Raw genomic sequence first — 24,996 nt, 5'->3', positions numbered from 1 at the left:
GGACCTCCGACCTGCTCCGGTGTTTACTGCCCCCTCCTGGTCGGTGTGTGAACATACAGGGGATGAGACGATCTGTGTCCACCTCATGAAGCCCAGCAGCCCCCTGACCTCCCAACCTCTGACCCCTGACCTCAGTAATGATATAAACTGTACATCTGTTGCAGAGGATGATGACGTCGTGTTCGTCTCTCAGGTGTTACAGACAGATGTTGAGAGGTGGAGGTGGACCTGTCTGTCCACTGATGACTTCCTGTCTCCTGTCAGCTTGTTGTCACATGTTGTCATCAGGAAGATGATCTTCAATAATAATAATAATAATAATAATAATAATAATAATAATAGTGAATGTGAATATTCAGACAGCAGCTGGACAGAAGTTTAAATCCTTCATCATCTTTTCTATGTTCATCAAACTTGACCTGTCAGTCAAACTCAGATCACCTCACACCTGTCAGTCAAACGGAATGTCTCTCTCTTTTCTACTCTTTGTCAACATGTTATTTTCTCCATATACATCCCATAATAATCACTGATGGTTTATTAGTGTGTATTAACCTGTACTCTGTCCCCTGTCTTCTGTCCTCTTTCCACCTGTTGCCAGGAGCCGCTTTAAATTTGGACCCTGTGTGCCCGGCAGTCCGGCCCCGGTAAGACGGCCCCTCGGTGAGCTGCAGCTCTCCCGGGCTCCGGCAGGCGGCACTGCAGCGGCTCCTCTGTCCATGGTGCTGAAGATCCGGCTGGCTCTGTCCGCGGTGCTGAACGGCTCGGGGGTGCTGGGCTCAGTCTGAGGCGGTCGTCACACCGATCCAGTCCCCCCCCCGGTGGTTCCGGTGGTGTATCGTGGTCGCAGTCACCGGGGACTTTCCGTTACCGTGTGCGATCAGCCCGGAGCTGTCGGAGCGGAGGGGGAAGGGAGGGCAGCCGTCTGAGCTACGGTAAGGCTTTATGTGTCTGACAAAGAGCCGTTTAACGTGTCGGTGTTCGGTGAGGCCCGGGCCGCGGGCTGCACGCGCCGTCTGTCCCCGAGCACGGAGGACGGACCGCGGTCGTATGTAGGCCAGCCGGTGTCATCAGGCTCTCCTCTCGTGGAGGATCATTAAAAGCCCAGTTCAAACGTGCGCACGGTTAAACCGATTACGATTGTCGGTCGTCGGGATATTTCCGGCCCACATCGGCGGCCCGGTGTCCGTGAAACGGGTCAACCGTGTGACGCCGCCGCTTTGACGGCCGTTCGGTGTTTTGTCAGAGAGCCAACAGAGGAGGAGGAGGAGGAGGAGGAGGAGGAGGAGGAAAAAGGCCTCGTCAGCAGCCCGGCCTCCATCTCTGCTGTCAGTCTGCTCCACGTCCTCCTCTGATGTTCCGATGGAGTACAGCAGGTCTCTAGAACCTCTGTGTTCCGAGACCCGTCCGAAGACAGCCGTCAGTCCGTCTATATGTAGGACGGGACCAACCTGAGCCCTGCAGCTGATTCCGTTATGCTTCTGTTTATATATTTGATTTCATCATCAGTCAGTCTGATGTTTGAACCTTTATTAGAACAGAACTCTGGACGTCCTGCAGCTCTTTGTTGTTTCAGATGCTTCAGAGCATCAGAGCTTTCAGATGCCATCACGTAAATCAGATGCCTTTGTTTACAGAAATCTACATTTTATAAATATTCTTTCAAAGTCTTTTCCACCTCCCAGGATGCCTCTCTTTCTCATTTTATGATTGTTTTGGGTAATTATGTGACTATATTTGAGTATATATGAGTATATTTGAGTTTATGAGTATATACGAGTATATTTGAACTTATATGAGTATATACAAGTATATGAGTATATATGAGTATATTGAGTACATATGAGTATATACATGAGTATATTTGAGTTTATATGATTATATATGAGTTTATATAAGTATATACGAGTATATTGAGTATATATGAGCATATAAGACTATATATGAGTATATATTAGTATATTTGAGTATATATGAGTGTATATGAGGATATACGAGTATATATTAATATATTTGACTATAGATGAGTATATATGAGTATTTTGAGTATCTATGTTTATATGAGTATATATGAATATATTTGAGTACACACGAGTATATTTGAGTTTATATGAATATGAGTATATTTGAGTTTCTAGGAGTATATACGAGTGTATATTAGTATATTTGAGTTTATATGAGTATATTGAGTTGATATGAGTATATATGAGTATATTTGAGTTTCTAGGAGTATATACAAGTATATATAAGTACATTGAGTATATACGAGTATATATTAGTATATGAGTATATATGAGTGTATATAAGGATATAAGAGTATATATTAGTATATTTGAGTATATATGAGTATATTGAGTATACATGTTTATGAGTACATGTGAGTATATACGAGTATATATGAGTATATTTGAGTTTATGAGCATATTGAGTTGATATAAGTATATACGAGTATATATGAGTATATACAAGTACGTATGAGCATATTGAGTATATATGAGTGTATTTGAGTATATATGAGTGTGAGTGTATGAGGATATACGAGTATATATTAGCATATTTGAGTATATATGAGTATATTGAGTATATATGAGTATATTTGAGTTTATATGAGCATATTGAGTTGATATGAGTATATATGAGTATGTATGAGTATGTTTGAGTTTATTTGAGTATATATGACTATATTCAGTATATATGTTTATATGAGAATATTAGCGGTACATGTGAGTATATGGACTATACTGTATATGAGAATATACAGGAGTATGTTTGAGTTTATATAAATATATGAGTATATGAGTTTATATGAGTATATTGAGAATATATGAGTATATTTGAGTTTATATGAGCATATTGAGTTGATATGAGTATATACGAGTATATATGAGTATATGAGTATATACGAGTACATATGAGTATATTGAGTATATACGAGTATGTATGAGTATGTTTGAGTTTATATGAGTATATATGACTATATATTAGTTTATTTGAGTATATATGAGTATATTCAGTATATATGTTTATATGAGAATATATGGGTACATGTGAGTATATTGACTATACTGTATATGAGAATATACAGGAGTATATTTGAGTTTATATAAATATATGAGTATATGAGTTTATATGAGTATATATGAGTATATTGAGTATATATTGAGTATATATGAGGATATTTGAGTTTATATGAGTATATACAAGTATATATTAGTATATTTGAGTATATATGTGTATATGAGGATATACGAGTATATGTTTATGAGTACATATGAGTATATATGAGTATATATGAGTATATGAGTACATACGAGTACATATGAGTATATTGAGTATATATGAGTATTTATGAGTACATGCGGGAATATATGGTTATATTGATTATATATGAGTGTATTTGAGTATATATGAGTATATATGAGTATGTTTGAGTTTATGAGTATATATGACTATATATGAGTATATATTAGTTTATTTGAGTATATATGAGTATATTCAGTATATATGTTTATATGATAATATTAGCGGTACATGAGTATATTGACTATACTGTATATGAGAATATACACGAGTATATTTGAGTTCATATAAATATTTCAGTATATAAGTTTATATGAGTATATACGAGTATATATGAGGATATACGAGTATATATGAGGATATACGAGTATATATTAGTATATTTGAGTTCATGAGTATATACGTGTATATGTGAGTGTATTTGAGTTTATATGAGTATATACGAGTATATATTAGTATATTTTAGTATATATGAGTATATATGAGGATATACGAGTATACATTAGTATATTTGAGTATATGAGTACATATGTTTATGAGTACATGAGTATATTTGAATTTATATAAATAAATGAGTATATATGAGTTTATGAGTATATACGAGTATATTGAGTATATATGAGTATATTTGAATTTATATAAATATATGTATATATATATGAGTTTATATGTGTATATACACGAGTATATTGAGTATATATGAGTATGTATGAGTATGTTTGAGTTTATGAGTATATATGACTATATATGAGTGTGTATGAGTATGTATGAGTTTATATGAGTATATATGAGTATATATGAGAATATACAAGTATATATGAGTATATTTGAGTTTATATGAGTATATTGAGTTGATATGAGTATATATATGAGTGTATTTGAGTTTATAGGAGTATATACGAGAAAATTTGAATTTATATGAATATATATCAGTATGTATGAGTATGTATGAGTTTATATGAGTATATATGACTATATGACTATATTTGAGTTTATATGAGTATATATGAGTTTATATGAGTATATAATGTGGGTCTGAATCTGCTGCAATGAGGTTAGAGGAGAAGAACATTTTTATCTGGTTGATAAAGTGCCAGTGGAGCTGTGATTATATTCAGACCAAAGACTCAGTTCCATTAAACCATCTTAGATGTGTGTTTATTGTCATGTTTCACTCAAGTATATATGGAGTGTTTTAACATGATCAACCTTCAGAAAAACAATGTGTGTGTGTATGTATGTGTTTCGTTCAGCAGAAATGAGTTCAAAGGTCAGACAGTGATCCAGTGGAGGACCAGAGGAGAACAAACCAACCAGAGAGGATGAGCCTCAGAGACAAAGTAACTGTCTGTCTGTCTATGTGTCTGTGTCTGTCTCTCTGTCTTTGTCTGTCTGTCTGTTTGTCTGTCTTTCTCTCTATGTTTCTGTCTCTCTGTCTCTGTCTGTCTGTCTAAGTCTCTGTCTCTTTGTCTCTGTCCATCTACTGATGATCTTGTTTATGTCCTTCTGTTATTCAGATGAGTCAAGACACAGAGACACGAACACGAACCCGCTCCAAAGGCATTCGGGGTCAGTATACACACACACACACACACACACACACACACACACACACACACACACACACACACACACACACACACACACACACACACACAGAGAGAGATCAGGTTGCAGTCAGTCTCAGGCCCAGGTAGATCTGCAGAGCTATTGTCTTTAAAGGAAGCAGCTCCTGTTTCTGAGGTTCTACTTTGTACAATTGCACCATCCATAGGTCAGACGGGGAGAGACGACCTCGCCTGTTCTGATGTGACCTTTAACCTTTTCGAAAAAAACAAAGCTTTTTATCATCTTGACCTTCTGACAGTGGAAACCAGTTAAACATAAATACTCTGAGGAGTACCAGACATATAAGAGAGTACCTGGTTTACAGATCAGAGAGGGAGGTTCAGGTTCTGTCTGAGGTCTGCGGTCCGGTTCTCCTGCTTCTAATCAGCCCTGGACACACCTCAGCAGAAGAACAGTGGTCAATAAACAGCAGACAGGAAGTGTACAGATGTTCATGGACTGAATCACATTCTCCTCAAACTGACAACATCAGAACATCACTGTGTTTTTAGACTGGAACCTCTGATCAGAGTTTATTAATGGATCTGATGTTCTGTTGCTTCTCTCAGTGTCTTCAGAGCTGTTGGGTCCGGAAATGAAGCCTGAATTAAGGTGAGCGGTTCTGGACCTCCAACAGGAGAACATCATGTATGCAGTGTGTGTGCACGAAGTGAGTGTGTCTGTGTGTCCACAGCAGCTGTCCAACACCTGGATGTGACGGGAAAGGACATGTCAGTGGAAGATACTCACGACACAGAAGGTAGGACAAACATGGAGAACATGTATGAACAACACACATCTAGAAAACACATCCACAACAAACGTCTAGAAAAACATCTACAACACACATCTAGAAAAAACATCTTGAAAACACCTCTACACCGCAAATCTAGAAAACACATCTACAACTCACGTCTCCAACACACATCTACAACACACTTCTACAACACACATCTACGACACACGTCTAGAACAAACATCTACAACACACATTTACAATACAAATCTAGAAAATATCCACAACACGCATCGCCAACACAAATCGCGAAAACACATCGAGAGCACAAATCTACAACACACATCTGGAACAAACATCTACACATCTAGAACACACACCTAGAATATATCTACAACACACATCTACTCCACACATCTACAACACACATCTACAACACAAATCTACTACACACATCCACAACACACATCTTCAACACATCCACAACACACATCTACAACACATCTCCAACACAAATCAAGAACTCACATCTAGAGGACATATCTACAACACAAATCTAGAACACATCTAAATACACATCTAGAACATACATCTAGAAAACACATCTACAACACCCATCTATAAAACAAATCCAGAACACACATCTACAAAACAAATCTGGAACATAAATCTACAACACATCTCCAGCACGCATCTAGAAAACACATCTACAACACACAACAACAATAACACACATCTGGAACACACATCTACAAATCATCTAGAACACATTTAAAAAAACTCATCTACAACACATCTATAACACATTTACAACACACATCTAGAAAAAAACATACAACACACATCTACAACACACGTCTACAACACATCTACGACACACATCTACAACACACATCTACAAAACACATCTAGAACACACGTCTAGAAAACACACCTACAACACACATCTAGAACACACATCTACAACACACATCTGGAACACACATCTAGAAAACACATCTACGACAAAAATCTATGACACACATCTACGAAATATCTAGAACCCACATCTACAACACAAATCTAGAACACACATCTAAATACCCATCCAGAATATACACCTAGAACACATGTCTAGAAGACATATCTACAACACACATCTACGAAATATCTAGAACACACATCTACAACACAAATCTAGAACACAAATCTGAAAAGACATCTACAAAACATCTACAACACATCTAGAAAATACAACTAGAAAAACACATTTAGAACACAACTCTAGAACACACATCTACAACACACATTTAGAACATACATCTAAAACATATCTACAACAAACATCTACAACACAAATCTACTACACACACCCACAACACACATCTACAACACATCTCCAACACAAATCAAGAACTCATATCTAGAGGACATATCTACAACACACATCTGGAACACACATCTACAACACATCTAGAAAACATCTACAACACATCTAGAAAACATCTAGAACACATCTATGACACACATCTATGAAATATCTAGAACACACATCTACAACACAAATCTAGAACACATCTAAATACACATCTAGAACATACATCTAGAAAACATCTAGAACACATGTCTAGAAAAATTATTTACAACACATCTACAACACATCTACAACACACATCTAGAAAACACATCTACAACACCCATCTACAAAACAAATCTGGAACATAAATCTACAACACATCTCCAACACGCATCTAGAAAACACGTCTACAACACACATCTAGAACACACATCTAAAACACGTGTCTATAACACAAATCTGGAAAAGACATCTACAAAACATCTAGATCACACATTTAGAACTCAAATCTACAACACACATCAAGAAAACACAACTAGAAAACACATCGAGAACACAAATCTACAACACACATCTACAACACAAATCTAGAACACATCTAAATACACACCTACAACACACATTTGGAACACACATCTACAACACATCCAGAAGACACATCTAGAAAACACATCTACAATACAAATCTACAACACATCTACAAAACATATCTAGAACACACATCTACAACACACATCTACAAAACAAATTCACAACACACATCTACAACACACATCTAGAAAACACGTCTACGACCCAAATCTAGAACACATCCATAACACACATCTTAACAAATCTGGAACACACATCTAGATGACATATCTACAACACACATCTGGAACACACATCTCCAACACACAGCTACGACACACATCTACAACTCACATCGAGAACACACATTTACAAAACATCTAAAACACACATCTACAACACACATCTACAACACACACCTATAACACACATCTACAACACACACCTATAACACACATCTACAACACACACCTATAACACACATCTGGAACAGCAGTCTTCAGTATGTCTGTCCTTCTGTCCTCAGCGTGCTTGGCTGCCCCATCGTGAAGAAGAGGAAGTTGGAGGAGGCGGAGGCAGAGGAGAACCAGTCGGCTCCCAAGAGGAAGAACCAGTCAGCCAAAAAGGAAGCTGGGGAAGGATTCACTGCAGACAGCGACACCGCAGAGGAGGAGGACGAGCACAAGGTGGAGGAGGGAGAGGAAGAGGAGGACGTCAAGGACAAGAAGAAGAACAAAACAAAAAGCAGCACTAAAGGTGAGTGCTCATGTTTAAGAGGTCATTTTTACCACAATAACATGTCATTGTATTTCCATATTAGCATGCTAACTTCTAATGAAGGGTCACCGAGCAGCTCAGTTGTGTGTCATCAGTTTTCATGATCTTCAGTCAAAGAAAAGAAGAAAGTAAAATGTGACTGGTGCTGTTTGTATATTTTTAAAGAAGGCTGTAAAAAACTGAGATACAACCAACCATCAACCATCAGTGATGTCATCATCCATCAGTGATGTCATTATCCAGCAGTGATGTCATCGTTGGTTTGTGAACGTTATGAATCCTCCAGTTCAGATTCTGTCCGTCACCATCTTGGTAGTTCGGAGCGGTTTGGAGCAGGAAGTGACCATATTTGGACGAGCTGGGGGAGGAGCCAGCGGTGGATCTGACCGATCTGATTGGAAACCTGACGATACTACGTCCCGCCCACCGATAGCTGTAACCTGACTGCATCACAGCCTGTCAATCAAAAAGACACGCCCCCAAAAACATGTATTTTTGAAGCTTATTTAAGCTTAAGACACTTCTGCATCAAACTCATCACAGACATGATGAACACAAACAGTGTGTAACAGTAACACTCACCTGTTCTTTGAATCCACAGCAGACACTCAAACAGCAGCCGCTCCTCCGACTGAGAACTCGCCTGTTGCCACGGAGATCGATAACGAAACTGAAAGAGAGAAAACCGGTGAGGAGGTGAAGTTGGTCTCTCTCACTGAGGATGATGAAGATGAAGATCAGCAGCAGGACGAAGAAGAGACGAGGGATGAAAAGGACGTACAGCTGGTGAAGGAGGACCAGCCATCAGAGCAACCTGCTGTGGAAACAGATGTTACTGAGCTTAAAGACACAAAACAGGAGGAAGAGGAAGAAGAGGAGGAAGAGCAGCCGGAGAGACAGCAGCACATTGTGGAGGAGAGACAGAGGATCAGCCAGGAGAACTGTGATCACCAGTACTCCAGCGGAGAGTACAACCATCAGGCCAAAGAATCCAAACAGGAGCAGGAGGAAGAGGAGGAGGAAGAGGAGGAAGAGGAGGAGGAAGAGGAGGAGGAGGAAGAAGAAGAAGAAGAGGAAGAGGAGGAGGCAGCAGAAAGGGAGGTCCTCCAGGTCAACACACCATACACTCTGAGTCCACACACTCAGGCATCTGAAACAAAAGTGTCTCTCAGGGAAGAAAAGGTCTGCACACCCTTCACCGAGGAAGAGGAGGAAGACGAAGAGCAGGAGGAGGAGAACAGTCAGGGGAAGGAGGCAGGCGAGGTGGTGGAGGAGGAAGAGGAGGAGGACAGGGACTCCAGCAAAGACTCTCCGACCACTGTGGTCATAGAACTACGCTCTGAGGAGGAGGATGATGAGGAAGATGAGGAGGAGGAGGAGGAAGAGGAGGAAGAGGAGGAGGAGGACGGAGAAGAGCAGGACCGTGTCTCCGAGGGCTCAGGAATCACGGACGACTCGGAGAACTGGGACATGACCCGGGGGAACCTTGGGCTGCTGGAGCAGGCCATCGCACTGAAGGCCGAGGAGGTGAAGGCGGGGCAGGAGGTTCGCGGCTCCCCCGACTACCAGCCCTTCACCTCCTCCAGCAAGGGCTGCGACCCTGCCACCATCGCACGGCGGTCTGCCCACTACAGCAAAGGTAGGAAGAGGAGGGAGGAGGAAGAGGGAGGAAAGAAGGGTCAAAGGGAGGAGTCAAAGGTAGGAGGGGTAGGAGGGAGGAGGGAGGGGTCAAACGGAGGAGTCCAAGGGAGGAGTCCAAGGGAGGAGTCAGAGGGAGGAGGAGGAGGAAAGTCAAAGGTAAGAGTCACATGGAGGAGGAGGAGGGAGGGGTCAAAATGAGGAGTCAAAGGTAGGAGGAGGAGTGAGGAGGAGAAAGGAGGAGGAGGAGGGAGGAGTCAAATGGAAGGGTCAAATGGAGGAGTTAAAGGGAGGAGGAGGAGGAGGGAGAAGTCAGGGGAAGGAGGAGGAAGGAGGACTCAAATGGAGGAATCAGGGTGAGGAGGACGAGGAGGGAGGAGTCAGAGGGAGGGATCAATAGGAGGAATCGGGAGGAGGAAGAGGCAGAGTGAGAGGGAGGGGTCAGAGGGGTCGATCATCTCTAACAGTCTCCATCATCTCTAATCTCCTCCGTCATCTCTAACACCCTCCATCACCTCTAACACTCTCCATCACCTCTAACACCCTCCATCATCTCTAATTTCCTCCATCACCTCTAACACCCTCCATCATCTCTAATTTCCTCCATCACCTCTAACACTCTCCATCACCTCTAACACACTCCATCAACTCTAATTTCCTCCATCACCTCTAACAGCCTCCATCATCTCTAATTTCCTCCATCACCTCTAACACCCTCCATCATCTCTAATTTCCTCCATCATCTCGAACACCCTCCATCATTTCTAATTTCCTCCATCATCTCTAATCTCCTCCGTCATCTCGAATCTCCTACGTCATCTCTAACAACCTCCACCATCTCATACACCCTTTAACACCCTCCATCATCTTTAAAAACCTCCGTCGTCTCTATCACCCTCCATCGTCTCTAACACCCTCCATCATTTCTAATCTCCTCCATCATCTCCAATCTCCTCCGTCATCTCTAACACACTCTGTCATTTCTAACACCCTCTAAAATACTCCGTCATCTCTAACATCCTTTAAAACTCTCCATCATCTCTAACACCCTTGAACACCCTCCATCATCCCGAATCACCTCCGTCAATTCTAATCTCCTCCGTCATCGCTAACACCCTCCGTCATTTCTAACACCCTAGAACACCCTCCATCATCTCTAATTTCGTCCGTCATCTCTAACACCCTTTAACACAGTCCATAATCTCAAACACCCTCCATCATCTCGAACACCCTCTGTCATCTTTAATCTCTTCCATCATCTCTAATCTGCTGCATCATCTCTAATCCCCTCCATCATCTTTAACACACTCCATCATCTCTAACACCCTTGAATGCCCTCCGTCATCTCTGCCTCCGTCAAGTTTAACACCCTCTAAAAACCTCCGTCATCTCTAACACCCTCCATCATCTCTAACACCCTTTAAAAACCACCGTCATATAGTCATCCCTTCCATCATCTCTAATCTAATCGGTCATCTCTAACCCCCTCCATCATTTGTAACACCCTCCATCATCTCTAACACCTTCTGTCATCTCTAACACCCTCGAACACCCTTAATCATCTCCAATAAACTCCGTCATCTCTGCCTCCTTCAAGTCTAACACCCTCCATCATCTCTAATACCCTCTAACTTCCTCTGTCATCTCTAACATCCTTTAAAACTCTCCATCATCTCTAACACCCTCGAACACCTTCCATCATCTCTAATATCCTCCATCATTTCTAATCCCTTCCGTCATCTCTAATCTCCTCCGTCAACTCTTACACCTTCTAAAATACTCCGTCATCTCTAACACCTTCCCTAATCTCTGACACCTTCTAAAAACCTCCGTCATCTCTAACACCCTCCGTCATCTCTAACACCCTTTACAAACCACCGTCATCTCTAACGCCCTCTAAAACCCTCCGTCAAGTCTAACACCCTCTAAAAACCTCCGTTTTCTTTAACACCTCCATCAATTCTAACACCCTATGTCATATCTAACACCCTACGTTGTCTCTAACATCTTCTGTCATCTCTAACATCCTTTAAAATACCCCATCATTTATATTCTCCGTCATGTCTAACACCCTCCGACATCTCTAACACCCTCCTTCATCTCTAAGAATCTCGGCCATCTCTTACACCCTCCATAATCTCTGACACCTTCTAAAAACCTCCATCATCTCTAACAGCCTCCGACATGTCTATAAAACTCCGTCATATCTAACACCTCCATTATCTCTAAAAATCTCCGCCATCTCTTACACCGTCTAAAATACTCCATCAAGTCTAACACCCTCCATCATCTCTAACACCCTCTTACACCCTCCATCATCTCTAAAAATCTCCACCATCTCTTACACCGTCTAAAATACTCCATCAACTCTAAAACCCTCCATCATCTCTGACACCTTCTAAAAACCTCCATCATCTCTAACACCCTCCGTCATCTCTAACACCCTTTACAAACCACCGTCATCTCTAACACTCTCCGTCAAGTCTAACACCCTCTGAAAACCTCCGTTATCTTTAACACCTCCATCACTTCTAACACCCTGCGTTATCTCTAACACCTTCTGTCATCTCTAACATCCTTTAAAAACCTCCGTCATCTTTAACTCCTCCATCACTTCTAACACCCTGTCATCTCCAACACACTCCATCATCTCTAACACCGTCCGTCATCACGAACACCCTTTAAAATCCACCGTCATCTCGAAAACCCTCCTTCATCTCTGATACCCTCTAAAAACCTCCGTCATGTTTAACACCCACCATAATCTCTGACACCCTCTAACAATCTCTGTCATCTCTAACACCATCCGTCATCTCCAACACCCTCCGTCATCTACAACCCCCTCCATCATTTCTATCACCGCTCGTCATATCTAACACCCTCCGTCATCTCTATCACCCTCTACAATTCTCCATCATCTCTAAAATCTCCGTCATCTGTAACACCCTCTGCCACTCTCCGTCATCTCTAACAGCCTCAATCATCTCTAACACCCTCGAAAAACCTCCGTCATCTCTAACACCCTCCGTCATTTAGAACACACTCCAACACCCGCCATCTTCTCTAAAACCCTCTTAAGTCTCAATCATCTCTAACACCCTCTAAAAACCTCCGTCATCTCTAACACACTCTCACAATCTCCATCATATCTAACAACCTCCGTCATCTTTAACAGACTCCATCATCTCTAATAGCCTCCATAATATCCAACACCGTCTAAAACACTCCATCATCTCTAACATCATCTAATACCCTCCGTCATGTCTAAGACCCTCCGTCATCTCTAACACCCTCGAACACCCTCCATCATCTCTAACACCCTCCGTCATTTATACCCCCCTCTGACACCCTTCGTCATCTCTTATACCCTCCGTCATCTCTAACACAATCTCACAATCTCCATCATATCTAACAACCTCCGTCATCTTTAACAGACTCCATCATCTCTAGTAGCCTCCATAATATCCAACACCCTCTAAAACACTCCATCATCTCTAAAACCGTCCATCATCTCTAACACCACTTAACACCCTCCATCATCTCTAACACCATCTAAAACACTCCATCATGTCTAACATCATCTAATAACCTCCGTCATCTCTAACACACTCTCACAATCTCCATCATATCTAACAACTTCCGTCATCTTTAACAGACTCCATCATCTCTAATAGCCTCCATAATATCCAACACCCTCTAAAACACTCCATCATCTCTAAAACCGTCCGTCATCTCTAACACCACTTAACACCCTCCATCATCTCTAACAGCCTCCGTCATCTCTAACACCCTCTAAAAACCTCAGTTGTCTTTAACACTCTCCATCATCTCTAACACCCTCCGTCAAGTCTAACACCCTCTAAAAACCTCCGTCATATCTAACACCCTCCATCATCTCTAACAACCTCCGTCATCTCTAACACCCTCTAAAAGCCTCCGTCATCTTTAATAACTCCATCACTTCGAACACCTTCCATCATATCTAATCCCCTCTAACACCCTCCGTCATCACTAACACCATCTAAATCACTCCGTCATCTCTAAAACCATTTAACACCCTCCATCATCTCTAACACCCTCCTTCATCTCTAACACCCTCTGACACCTTCCGTCATCTCGAACACACTTTAACACCCTCCGTCATCACTAACACCATCTAAATCACTCCGTCATCTCTAAAACCATTTAACACCCTCCATCATCTCTAACACACTCCATCATCTCTAACATCCTCTAATACCATCCGTCATCTCTAACACCCTCCGTCATCTCTTACAATCTCCCCCATCTCTAACACCCTCTAACTCTCTCCATCATCTCTAACACCCTCCGTCAAGTCGAACACCCTCTAAAAACCTCCGTCATATCTAACACCCTCCATTCATCTCTAACAGCTTCCATCATCTCTCACACCCTCCGTCACCTCTAACACCCTCCATCATCTCTGACACCCTCTACAAATCTCCATCATCTCTCAGGCCCTACATCATCTCTAAAATCTCCATGATCTCTAACACCCTCCATCCAGTCTGACACCCTCTAAAAACCTCCATCATCTCTAATAGCCTCCATCATCTGTAACAGCCCCCATTATTTCTGACACCCTCCGCCATCTCCAACACCCTCTAAGACACTCCGTCATCTCTAACACCCTCTAAAAACCTCCGTCATCTTTAACAGCCTCCATCATCTCTAACAGCCTCCATAATCTTTAAGACCCTCTAATAACCTCCGTCATCTCTAAAATCTCCGCCATCTCTAACACCCTCGAAAACCCTCCATCATCTCTAAAACCCTCCGTCATCTCTAACAGCCTCCGTCATTTCTAAACGCCTCTAACACCCTCCGTCATCTCCAACTCCCTCGAACACGCTCCATCATCTCTAACACCTTTTTAAAACCACCATCTTGTTTAACACCCTACGTCATCTCTAACACCTTCCGTCATCTCTAATACCCTCCATCATTTCTAACACCCTCTAACACCGTCCGTCATCGCTAACATCCTTTAAAACTCTCCATCATCTCTAAAACCCCCCATTATCTCTAACACCATCTAAAACATTCCGTCATCTCTAAAACCGTTTAACACCCTACGTCATCTCTAACACCGTCCGTCATGTCTAACACCCTCTGACACCTTCCGTCATCTCTAACACACTTTAACACACTCCATCATTTCTAACATCCTCTAATATCCTCCGTCATCTCTAACAGCCTCCGTCATGTCTAACACCTTCCGTCATCTCTAACACCATCTAAAACACTCCATCATCTCTAACATCCTCTAATACCCTCCGTCATCTCTAACACCCTCCGTCATGTCTAAGACGCTCCGTCATCTCCAACACACTCTCACAATCTCCATCATATCTAACAATCTCCGTCATCTTTAACAGACTACATCATCTCTAATAGCCTCCATAATATCCAACACCCTCTAAAACACTCCATCATCTCTAAAACCGTCCGTCATCTCTAACACCACTTAACACCCTTCTTCATCTCTAACAGCCTCCGTCATCTCTAACACCCTCTAAAAACCTACGTCATCTTTAACAGCCCCCATAATCTCTAATAGCCTCCATAATCTTTAAGACCCTCTTATAATCTCCGTCATCTCTAACACCCTCCATCATCTCTAAAATCTCCGTCATCTCTAACACCTTCTAACACCCTTCATCATCTTTAACAGCCTCCATCATCTCTAAAATCTCCGCCATCTCCAACACCCTCTAAAACATTCCGTCATCTCAAACACCCTCTAACACCCTCCGTCATGTCTAACACCCTCCGTCATCTCTAACACCCTCCGTCATGTCTAACACCCTCCGTCATCTCTAACACCTTATAATAACCACCATCTTCTCTAACACCCTCCATCATCTCTAACACCATCTAAAACATTCCGTCATCTCAAACACCCTCTAACACCCTCCGTCATGTCTAACACCCTCCGTCATGTCTAACACCCTCCATCATCTCTAACACCCTCTAAAACATTCCATTATCTCAAACACCCTCTAACACCCTCCATCATCTCTAACAGCCTCGGTCATCTCTGACACCCTCTAAAAACCTCCGTCATCTCAAAAACCCTCCGTCATCTCTAACACACTCTCGCAATCTCCATCATATATAACAACCTCCGTCATCTTTAACAGACTCCATCATCTCTAATAGCCTCCATAATATCCAACACCCTCTAAAACACTCCATCTTCTCTAAAACCGTCCATCATCTCTAACACCACTTAACACCCTCCATCATCTCTAACAGCCTCCGTCATCTCTAACACCATCTAAAAACCTACGTCATCTCTAACAGCCTCCATAATCTCTAACGCCCTCCATAATCTCTAATAGCCTCCATAATCTTTAAGACCCTCTTATAATCTCCGTCATCTCTAACACCCTCCATCATCTCTAAAATCGCCGTCATCTCTAATACCCTCTAACACCCTTCATCATCTCTAACAGCCTCCGTCATCTCTAACAACCTCTAAAAACCTCCGTCATCTTTACTAACTCCATCACTTCTAACACCCTCCGTCATCACTAACACCATCTAAATTACTCCGTCATCTCTAAAATCATTTAAAACTATCCATCATCTCTAATACCCTCCATCATCTCTAACACCATCTAAAACACTCCATCATCTCTAACATAATCTAATACCCTCCGTCATCTCTAACACCCTCCGTCATGTCTAAGACCCTCCGTCATCTCTAACACACTCTCACAATCTCCATCATATCTAACAATCTCCGTCATCTTTAACAGAATACATCATCTCCAATAGCCTCAATAATATCCAACACCCTCTAAAACACTCCATCATCTCTAAAACCGTCCGTCATCTCTAACACCTTCTAACACCCTTCATCATCTCTAACAGCCTCCGTCATCTCTAACACCCTCTAAAAGCCTCCGTCATCTTTAATAACTCCATCACTTCGAACACCTTCCATCATATCTAATCCCCTCTAACACCCTCCGTCATCACTAACACCATCTAAATCACTCCGTCATCTCTAAAACCATTTAACACACTCCATCATCTCTAACACCCTCCATCATCTCTAACACCATCTAAAACACTCCATCATCTCTAACATAATCTAATACCCTCCGTCATCTCTAACACCCTCCGTCATGTCTAAGACCCTCCGTCATCTCTAACACACTCTCACAATCTCCATCATATCTAACAATCTCCGTCATCTTTAACAGACTACATCATCTCCAATAGCCTCAATAATATCCAACACCCTCTAAAACACTCCATCATCTCTAAAACCGTCCGTCATCTCTAACACCTTCTAACACCCTTCATCATCTCTAACAGCCTCCGTCATCTCTAACAACCTCTAAAAACCTCCGTCATCTTTACTAACTCCTTCACTTCTAACACCCTCCGTCATCACTAACACCATCTAAATTACTCCGTCATCTCTAAAACCATTTAAAACTATCCATCATCTCTAATACCTTCCATCATCTCTAACACCATCTAAAACACTCTATCATGTCTAACATCATCTAATACCCTCCGTCATCTCTAACACCCTCCGTCATGTCTAAGACCCTCCGTCATCTCTAACACACTCTCACAATCTCCATCATATCTAACAACCTCCGTCATCTTTAACATACTCCATCATCTCTAATAGCCTCCATAATATCCAACACCCTCTAAAACACTCCATCATCTCTAAAACCGTCCGTCATCTCTAACACCACTTAACACCCTCCATCATCTCTAACACCATCTAAAACACTCCATCATGTCTAACATCATCTAATACCCTCCGTCATCTCTAACACCCTCCGTCATGCCTAAGACCCTCCGTCATCTCTAACACACTCTCACAATCTCCATCATATCTAACAACCTCCGTCATCTTTAACAGACTCCATCATCTCTAGTAGCCTCCATAATATCCAACACCCTCTAAAACACTCCATCATCTCTAAAACCGTCCGTCATCTCTAACACCACTTAACACCCTTCTTCATCTCTAACAGCCTCCGTCATCTCTAACACCCTCTAAAAACCTACGTCATCTTTAACAGCCCCCATCATCTCTAATAGCCTCCACAATCTTTAAGACCCTCTTATAATCTCCGCCATCTCCAACACCCTCTAAAACACTCCGTCATCTCTAACACCCTCGAAGACACTCCGTCATCTCTAACACCCTCTAAAAACCTCCGTCGTCTTTAACACTCTCCATCATCTCTAACAACCTCCGTCATCTCTAACACCTTCTAAAATCCTCCGTCATCTTTAATAACTCCATCACTTCGAACACCTTCCATCATATCTAATCCCCTCTAACACCCTCCGTCATCTCCAACACCCTTTAACACACTCCATCATCTCTAACATCCTCTAATACCCTCCGTCATCTCTAACACCCTCCGTCATGTCTAACACCCTCCGTCATCTCTAACACCTTTTACAAACCACCATCTTCTGTACCACCCTCCATCATCTCTGACACCCTCCGTCATCTTGAACATCCTCTGTCATATCTAACACCCTCCGTCATGTCGAACACCCTCCGTCATTTCTAACACCCTCCTTCATCTCTTACAATCTCTGCCATCTCAAACACCCTCTAACACCCTCCGTCATCTCTAACAGCCTCGGTCATTTCTAAACCCCTCTAACACCCTCCATCATCTCTAACACCCTCGTAATGTCTAACACCCTCCATCATCTCTAACACCCTCCGTCATTTCTAACACCCTCCTTCATCTCTTACAATCTCTGCCATCTCAAACACCCTGTAACACCCTCCGTCATCTCTAACAGCCTCGGTCATCTCTGACACCCTTTAAAAACCGCCGTCATAACTAACAGCCTCCGTCAAGTCGAACACCCTCTAAAAACCTCCGTCATATCTAACACCCTCCATTCATCTCTAACAGCTTCTGTCATCTCTAACACCCTCCATCATCTCTAACAGCCTCCATAATCTGTAAGACCCTGTAATATTCTCCGTCATCTCTAACATTCTCCATCATCTCTAACACCCTCCATCATTTCTGACACCCTCTACAAATCTCCATCATCTCTCAGACCCTACATCATCTCTAAAATCTCCATCATTTCTAACACCCTCCGTCATTTCTAAACACCTCGAACACCCTCCGTCATGTCTAACACCCTCGAACACCCTCCATCATCACTAACAATTTTTTAAAACCACCATCTTCTCGAACACCCTCCATAATCTCTATCACCCTCTAAAAACCAACGTCATCTTTAACATCCTCCGTCATCTCGAACACCCTCCATCCAGTCTGACACCCCCTAAAAACCTCCATCATCTCTAATAGCCTCCATCATCTGTAACAGCCCCCATTATTTCTGACACCCTCCGCCATCTCCAACACCCTCTAAGACACTCCGTCATCTCTAACACCCTCTAAAAACCTCCGTCATCTTTAACAGCCTCCATCATCTCTAACAGCCTCTAACACCTTCCGTCATCTCTAATACCCTCCATCATTTCTAACACCCTCTAACACCGTCCGTCATCGCTAACATCCTTTAAAACTCTCCACCATCTCTAAAACCCCCCATTATCTCTTACACCATCTAAAACATTCCGTCATCTCTAAAACCGTTTAACACCCTACGTCATCTCTAACACCGTCCGTCATGTCTAACACCCTCCGTCATGTCTAACACCCTCTGACACCTTCCGTCAGCTCTAACACACTTTAACACACTCCATCATTTCTAACATCCTCTAATACCCTCCGTCATCTCTAACACCCTCCGTCATGTCTAACACCCTCCGTCATCTCTAACACCTTTTCCAAACCACCATCTTCTGTAACACCCTCCATCATCTCTGACACCTTCTAAAAACCTCCGTCATCTTGAACATCCTCCGTCATATCTAACACCCTCCGTCATGTCGAACACCCTCCGTCATTTCTAAACCCCTCTAACACCCTGCATCATCTCTAACACCCTCCGTCATGTCAAACACCCTCCGTCATTTCTAAAACCCTCCTTCATCTCTTACAATCTCCGCCATCTCTAACACCCTCTAAAACCCTCCGTCATGTCTAACACCCTCCGTCATATCTAACACCCTCCATCATCTCGAACACCTTTTAAAAACCACCATCTTCTCTAACACCGTCCATCATCTCTGACACCCTCTAAAAACCTTCGTCATCTCTAACACCCTCTATCATCTCTAACACCTTTTAAAAACCACCATCTTCTCGAACACTCTCCATCATCTCAAACACCTTTTTAAAAACACCATCTCCTTTAACATCCTCCATCATCTCTAACACCCTCCATCATGTCTAACACCCTCCATCATCTCTAACACCCTCAGTCAAGTCTAACACCCTCTAAAAACCTCAGTCATCTTTAACAGCCTCCATCATCTCTAAAATGTCCGCCATCTCTAATACCCTCTAAAACACTCCATCATCTCTAACACCCTCTAAAAACCTCCATCGTCTTTCACACTCTCCATCATCTCTAACACCCTCCGTCATGTCTAACACCCTCTAAAAACCTCCGTCATATCTAACACCCTCCATCATCTCTAACAACTTCCGTCATCTCTAACACCCTCTAAAAACCTCCGTCATCTTTAATAACTCCATCACTTCGAACACCTTCCATCATATCTAATCCCCTCTAACACCCTCCGTCATCACTAACAAAATCTAAATCACTCCGTCATCTCTAAAACCATTTAACACCCTCGATCATCTCTAACACCCTCCTTCATCTCTAACACCCTCTGACACCTTCCGTCATCTCGAACACACTTTAACACACTCCATCATTTCTAACATCCTCTAATACCCTCCGTCATCTCTAACACCCTCCGTCATGTCTAACACCCTCCGTCATCTCTAACACCTTATAATAACCACCATCTTCTCTAACACCCTCCATCATCTCTAACACCATCTAAAACATTCCGTCATCTCAAACACCCTCTAACACCCTCCGTCATGTCTAACACCCTCCGTCATTTCTAACACCCTCCTTCATCTCTTACAATCTCCGCCATCTCTAACACCCTCTAAAACATTCCATTATCTCAAACACCCTCTAACACCCTCCATCATCTCTAACAACCTCAGTCATCTCTGACACCCTCTAAAAACCTCCGTCATCTCAAAAACCCTCCGTCATCTCTAACACACTCTCGCAATCTCCATCATATATAACAACCTCCGTCATCTTTAACAGCCCCCATCATCTCTAATAGCCTCCATAATCTTTAAGACCCTCTTATAATCTCCGTCATCTCTAACACCCTCCATCATCTCGAAAATCTCCGTCATCTCTAACACCTTCTAACACCCTTCATCATCTTTAACAGCCTCCATCATCTCTAACACCCTCCATCATGTCGAACACCCTCCATCATCTCTAACACCTTTTAAAAACCACCATCTTCTCTAACACCCTCCATCATCTCTGACACCCTCTAAAAACCTCCGTCATCTCTAACACCCTCTAAAAACCTCCGTCATCTTTAATAACTCCATCACTTCGAACACCTTCCATCATATCTAATCCCCTCTAACACCCTCCGTCATCACTAACACCATCTAAATCACTCCGTCTTCTCTAAAACCATTTAACACCCTCCATCATCTCTAACACCCTCCTTCATCTCTAACACCCTCTGACACCTTCCGTCATCTCGAACACACTTTAACACACTCCATCATTTCTAACATCCTCTAATACCCTCCGTCATGTCTAACACCCTCCGTCATGTCTAACACCCTCTAAAAACCTCCGTCGTCTTTAACACTCTCCGTCATCTCTAACACCCTCTTAAAGCCTCCGTCATCTTTAATAACTCCATCACTTCGAACACCTTCCATCATATCTAATCCCCTCTAACACCCTCTGTCATCACTAACACCATCTAAATCACTCCGTCATCTCTAAAACCATTTAACACACTCCATCATATCTAACACCCTCCATCATCTCGAACACCTTTTAAAAACCACCATCTTCTCTAACACCCTCCATCATCTCTGACACCCTCTAAAAACCTCCGTCATCTCTAACACCCTCTATCATCTCTAACACCTTTTAAAAACCACCATCTTCTCGAACACCCTCCATCATCTCGAACACCTTTTTAAAAACACCATCTTCTTTAACATCCTCCATCATCTCTAACACCCTCCATCATGTCGAACACCCTCCATCATCTCTAACACCTTTTAAAAACCACCATCTTCTCTAACACCCTCCATCATCTCTGACACCCTCTAAAAACCTCCGTCATCTCTAACACCCTCTAAAAACCTCCGTCATCTTTAATAACTCCATCACTTCGAACACCTTCCATCATATCTAATCCCCTCTAACACCCTCCGTCATCACTAACACCATCTAAATCACTCCGTCTTCTCTAAAACCATTTAACACCCTCCATCATCTCTAACACCCTCCTTCATCTCTAACACCCTCTGACACCTTCCGTCATCTCGAACACACTTTAACACACTCCATCATTTCTAACATCCTCTAATACCCTCCGTCATGTCTAACACCCTCCGTCATGTCTAACACCCTCCGGCATCTCTAACACCTTATAATAACCACCATCTTCTCTAACACCCTCCATCATCTCTAACACCATCTAAAACATTCCGTCATCTCAAACACCCTCTAACACCCTCCGTCATGTCTAACACCCTCCGTCATTTCTAACACCCTCCTTCATCTCTTACAATCTCCGCCATCTCTAACACCCTCTAAAACATTCCATTATCTCAAACACCCTCTAACACCCTCCATCATCTCTAACAGCCTCGGTCATCTCTGACACCCTCTAAAAACCTCCGTCATCTCAAAAACCCTCCGTCATCTCTAACACACTCTCGCAATCTCCATCATATATAACAACCTCCGTCATCTTTAACAGACTCCATCATCTCTAATAGCCTCCATAATATCCAACACCCTCTAAAACACTCCATCTTCTCTAAAACAGTCCATCATCTCTAACACCACTTAACACCCTCCATCATCTCTAACAGCCTCCGTCATCTCGAACACCATCTAAAAACCTACGTCATCTTTAAAAGCCTCCATCATCTCTAACAGCCTCCATAATCTCTAACGCCCTCAATAATCTCTAATAGCCTCCATAATCTTTAAGACCCTCTTCTAATCTCCGTCATCTCTAACACCCTCCATCATCTCTAACAGCCTCTGTCATCTCTAACACCATCTAACAATCGCCGTCATCTCCAACACCCTCTAAAAACATCCGTCATCTCTAGCACCTCCATCACCTCTAACACCTTCCGTCATCACTAACACCATCTAAAACACTCCATCATGTCTAACATCATCTAGTACCCTCCGTCATCTCTAACACCCTCCGTCATGTCTAAGACCCTCCGTCATCTCTAACACACTCTCACAATCTCCATCATATCTAACAACCTCCGTCATCTTTAACAGACTCCATCATCTCTAGTAGCCTCCATAATATCCAACACCCTCTAAAACACTCCATCATCTCTAAAACCGTCCGTCATCTCTAACACCACTTAACACCCTCCATCATCTCTAACACCATCTAAAAACCTCCGTCATCTCTAACACCCTCTATCATCTCTAACACCTTTTAAAAACCACCATCTTCTCGAATACCCTCCATCATCTCAAACACCTTTTTAAAAACACCATCTTCTTTAACATCCTCCATCATCTCTAACACCCTCCATCATGTCTAACACCCTCCATCATCTCTAACACCCTCCGTCAAGTCTAACACCCTCTAAAAACCTCAGTCATCTTTAACAGCCTCCATTATCTCTAAAATGTCCGCCATCTCTAATACCCTCTAAAACACTCCATCATCTCTAACACCCTCCGTCAAGTCTAACACCCTCTAAAAACCTCCGTCATATCTAACACCCTCCATCATCTCTAACAACCTCCGTCATCTCTAACACCCTCTAAAAACCTCCGTCATCTTTAATAACTCGATCACTTCGAACACCTTCCATCATATCTAATCCCCTCTAACACCCTCCGTCATCACTAACACCATCTAAATCACTCCGTCATCTCTAAAACCATTTAACACCCTCCATCATCTCTAACACCCTCCTACATCTCTAACACCCTCTGACACCTTCCGTCATCTCTAACACACTTTAACACACTCCATCATTTCTAACATCCTCTAATACCCTCCGTCATCTCTAACACCCTCCGTCATGTCTAACACCCTCCGTCATCTCTAACACCTTATAATAACCACCATCTTCTCTAACACCCTCCATCATCTCTAACACCCTCTAAAACATTCCATTATCTCAAACACCCTCTAACACCCTCCATCATCTCTAACAGCCTCGGTCATCTCTGACACCCTCTAAAAACCTCTGTCATCTCAAAAACCCTCCGTCATCTCTAACACACTCTCGCAATCTCCATCATATATAACAACCTCCGTCATCTTTAACAGACTCCATCATCTCAAATAGCCTCCATAATATCCAACACCCTCTAAAACACTCCATCTTCTCTAAAACCGTCCATCATCTCTAACACCACTTAACACCCTCCATCATCTCTAACAGCCTCCGTCATCTCTAACACCATCTAAAAACCTACGTCATCTTTAAAAGCCTCCATCATCTCTAACAGCCTCCATAATCTCTAACGCCCTCAATAATCTCTAATAGCCTCCATAATCTTTAAGACCCTCTTATAATCTCCGTCATCTCTAACACCCGCCATCATCTCTAAAATCTCCGTCATCTCTCACACCCTCTAACACCCTTCATCATCTCTAACAGCCTCCGTCATCTCTAACAACCTCTAAAAACCTCCGTCATCTTTACTAACTCCATCACTTCTAACACCCTCCGTCATCACTAACACCATCTAAATTACTCCGTCATCTCTAAAACCATCTAAAACAGTCCATCATCTCTAACATCATCTAAGACCCTCCGTCATCTCTAACACCCTCGAACACCCT

General features: G+C 42.4%; 1 protein-coding gene across 10 annotated transcripts in view; it reads left to right on the top strand.

Moving 5' to 3' along the window:
- Positions 1–845: 845 nt before the first annotated feature.
- myt1a (myelin transcription factor 1a) overlaps positions 846–24,996 on the top strand; it is a 156,505-nt gene continuing 132,354 nt past the window's right edge. For 7 of the 10 annotated variants that reach the window (XM_069139293.1, XM_069139289.1, XM_069139291.1 and 4 more), the window contains exons 1-7: positions 848–935; positions 4,557–4,640; positions 4,818–4,869; positions 5,478–5,520; positions 5,603–5,668; positions 8,077–8,306; positions 8,929–9,966. In XM_069139293.1, the coding sequence (XP_068995394.1) occupies positions 4,623–4,640; positions 4,818–4,869; positions 5,478–5,520; positions 5,603–5,668; positions 8,077–8,306; positions 8,929–9,966 (1,447 nt within the window). In that variant the 5' untranslated portion in view covers positions 848–935; positions 4,557–4,622. Of the gene's footprint in view, positions 936–4,553; positions 4,641–4,817; positions 4,870–5,477; positions 5,521–5,602; positions 5,669–8,076; positions 8,307–8,928; positions 9,967–24,996 lie in introns of all 10 variants that reach the window. The other 3 variants (XM_069139285.1, XM_069139286.1, XM_069139288.1) reach the window with 3 other exon arrangements.

The sequence above is a fragment of the Embiotoca jacksoni genome, unplaced genomic scaffold (assembly GCF_022577435.1).
Source record: "Embiotoca jacksoni isolate LCO1_2020_lvr unplaced genomic scaffold, fEmbJac1.0.p SCAF_80, whole genome shotgun sequence".
Classification (NCBI taxonomy): Eukaryota; Metazoa; Chordata; class Actinopteri; family Embiotocidae; genus Embiotoca; species Embiotoca jacksoni.
The sequence above is the reverse complement of the archived record's forward strand: the minus strand, read 5'-3'. Positions and strand labels throughout refer to the sequence as shown.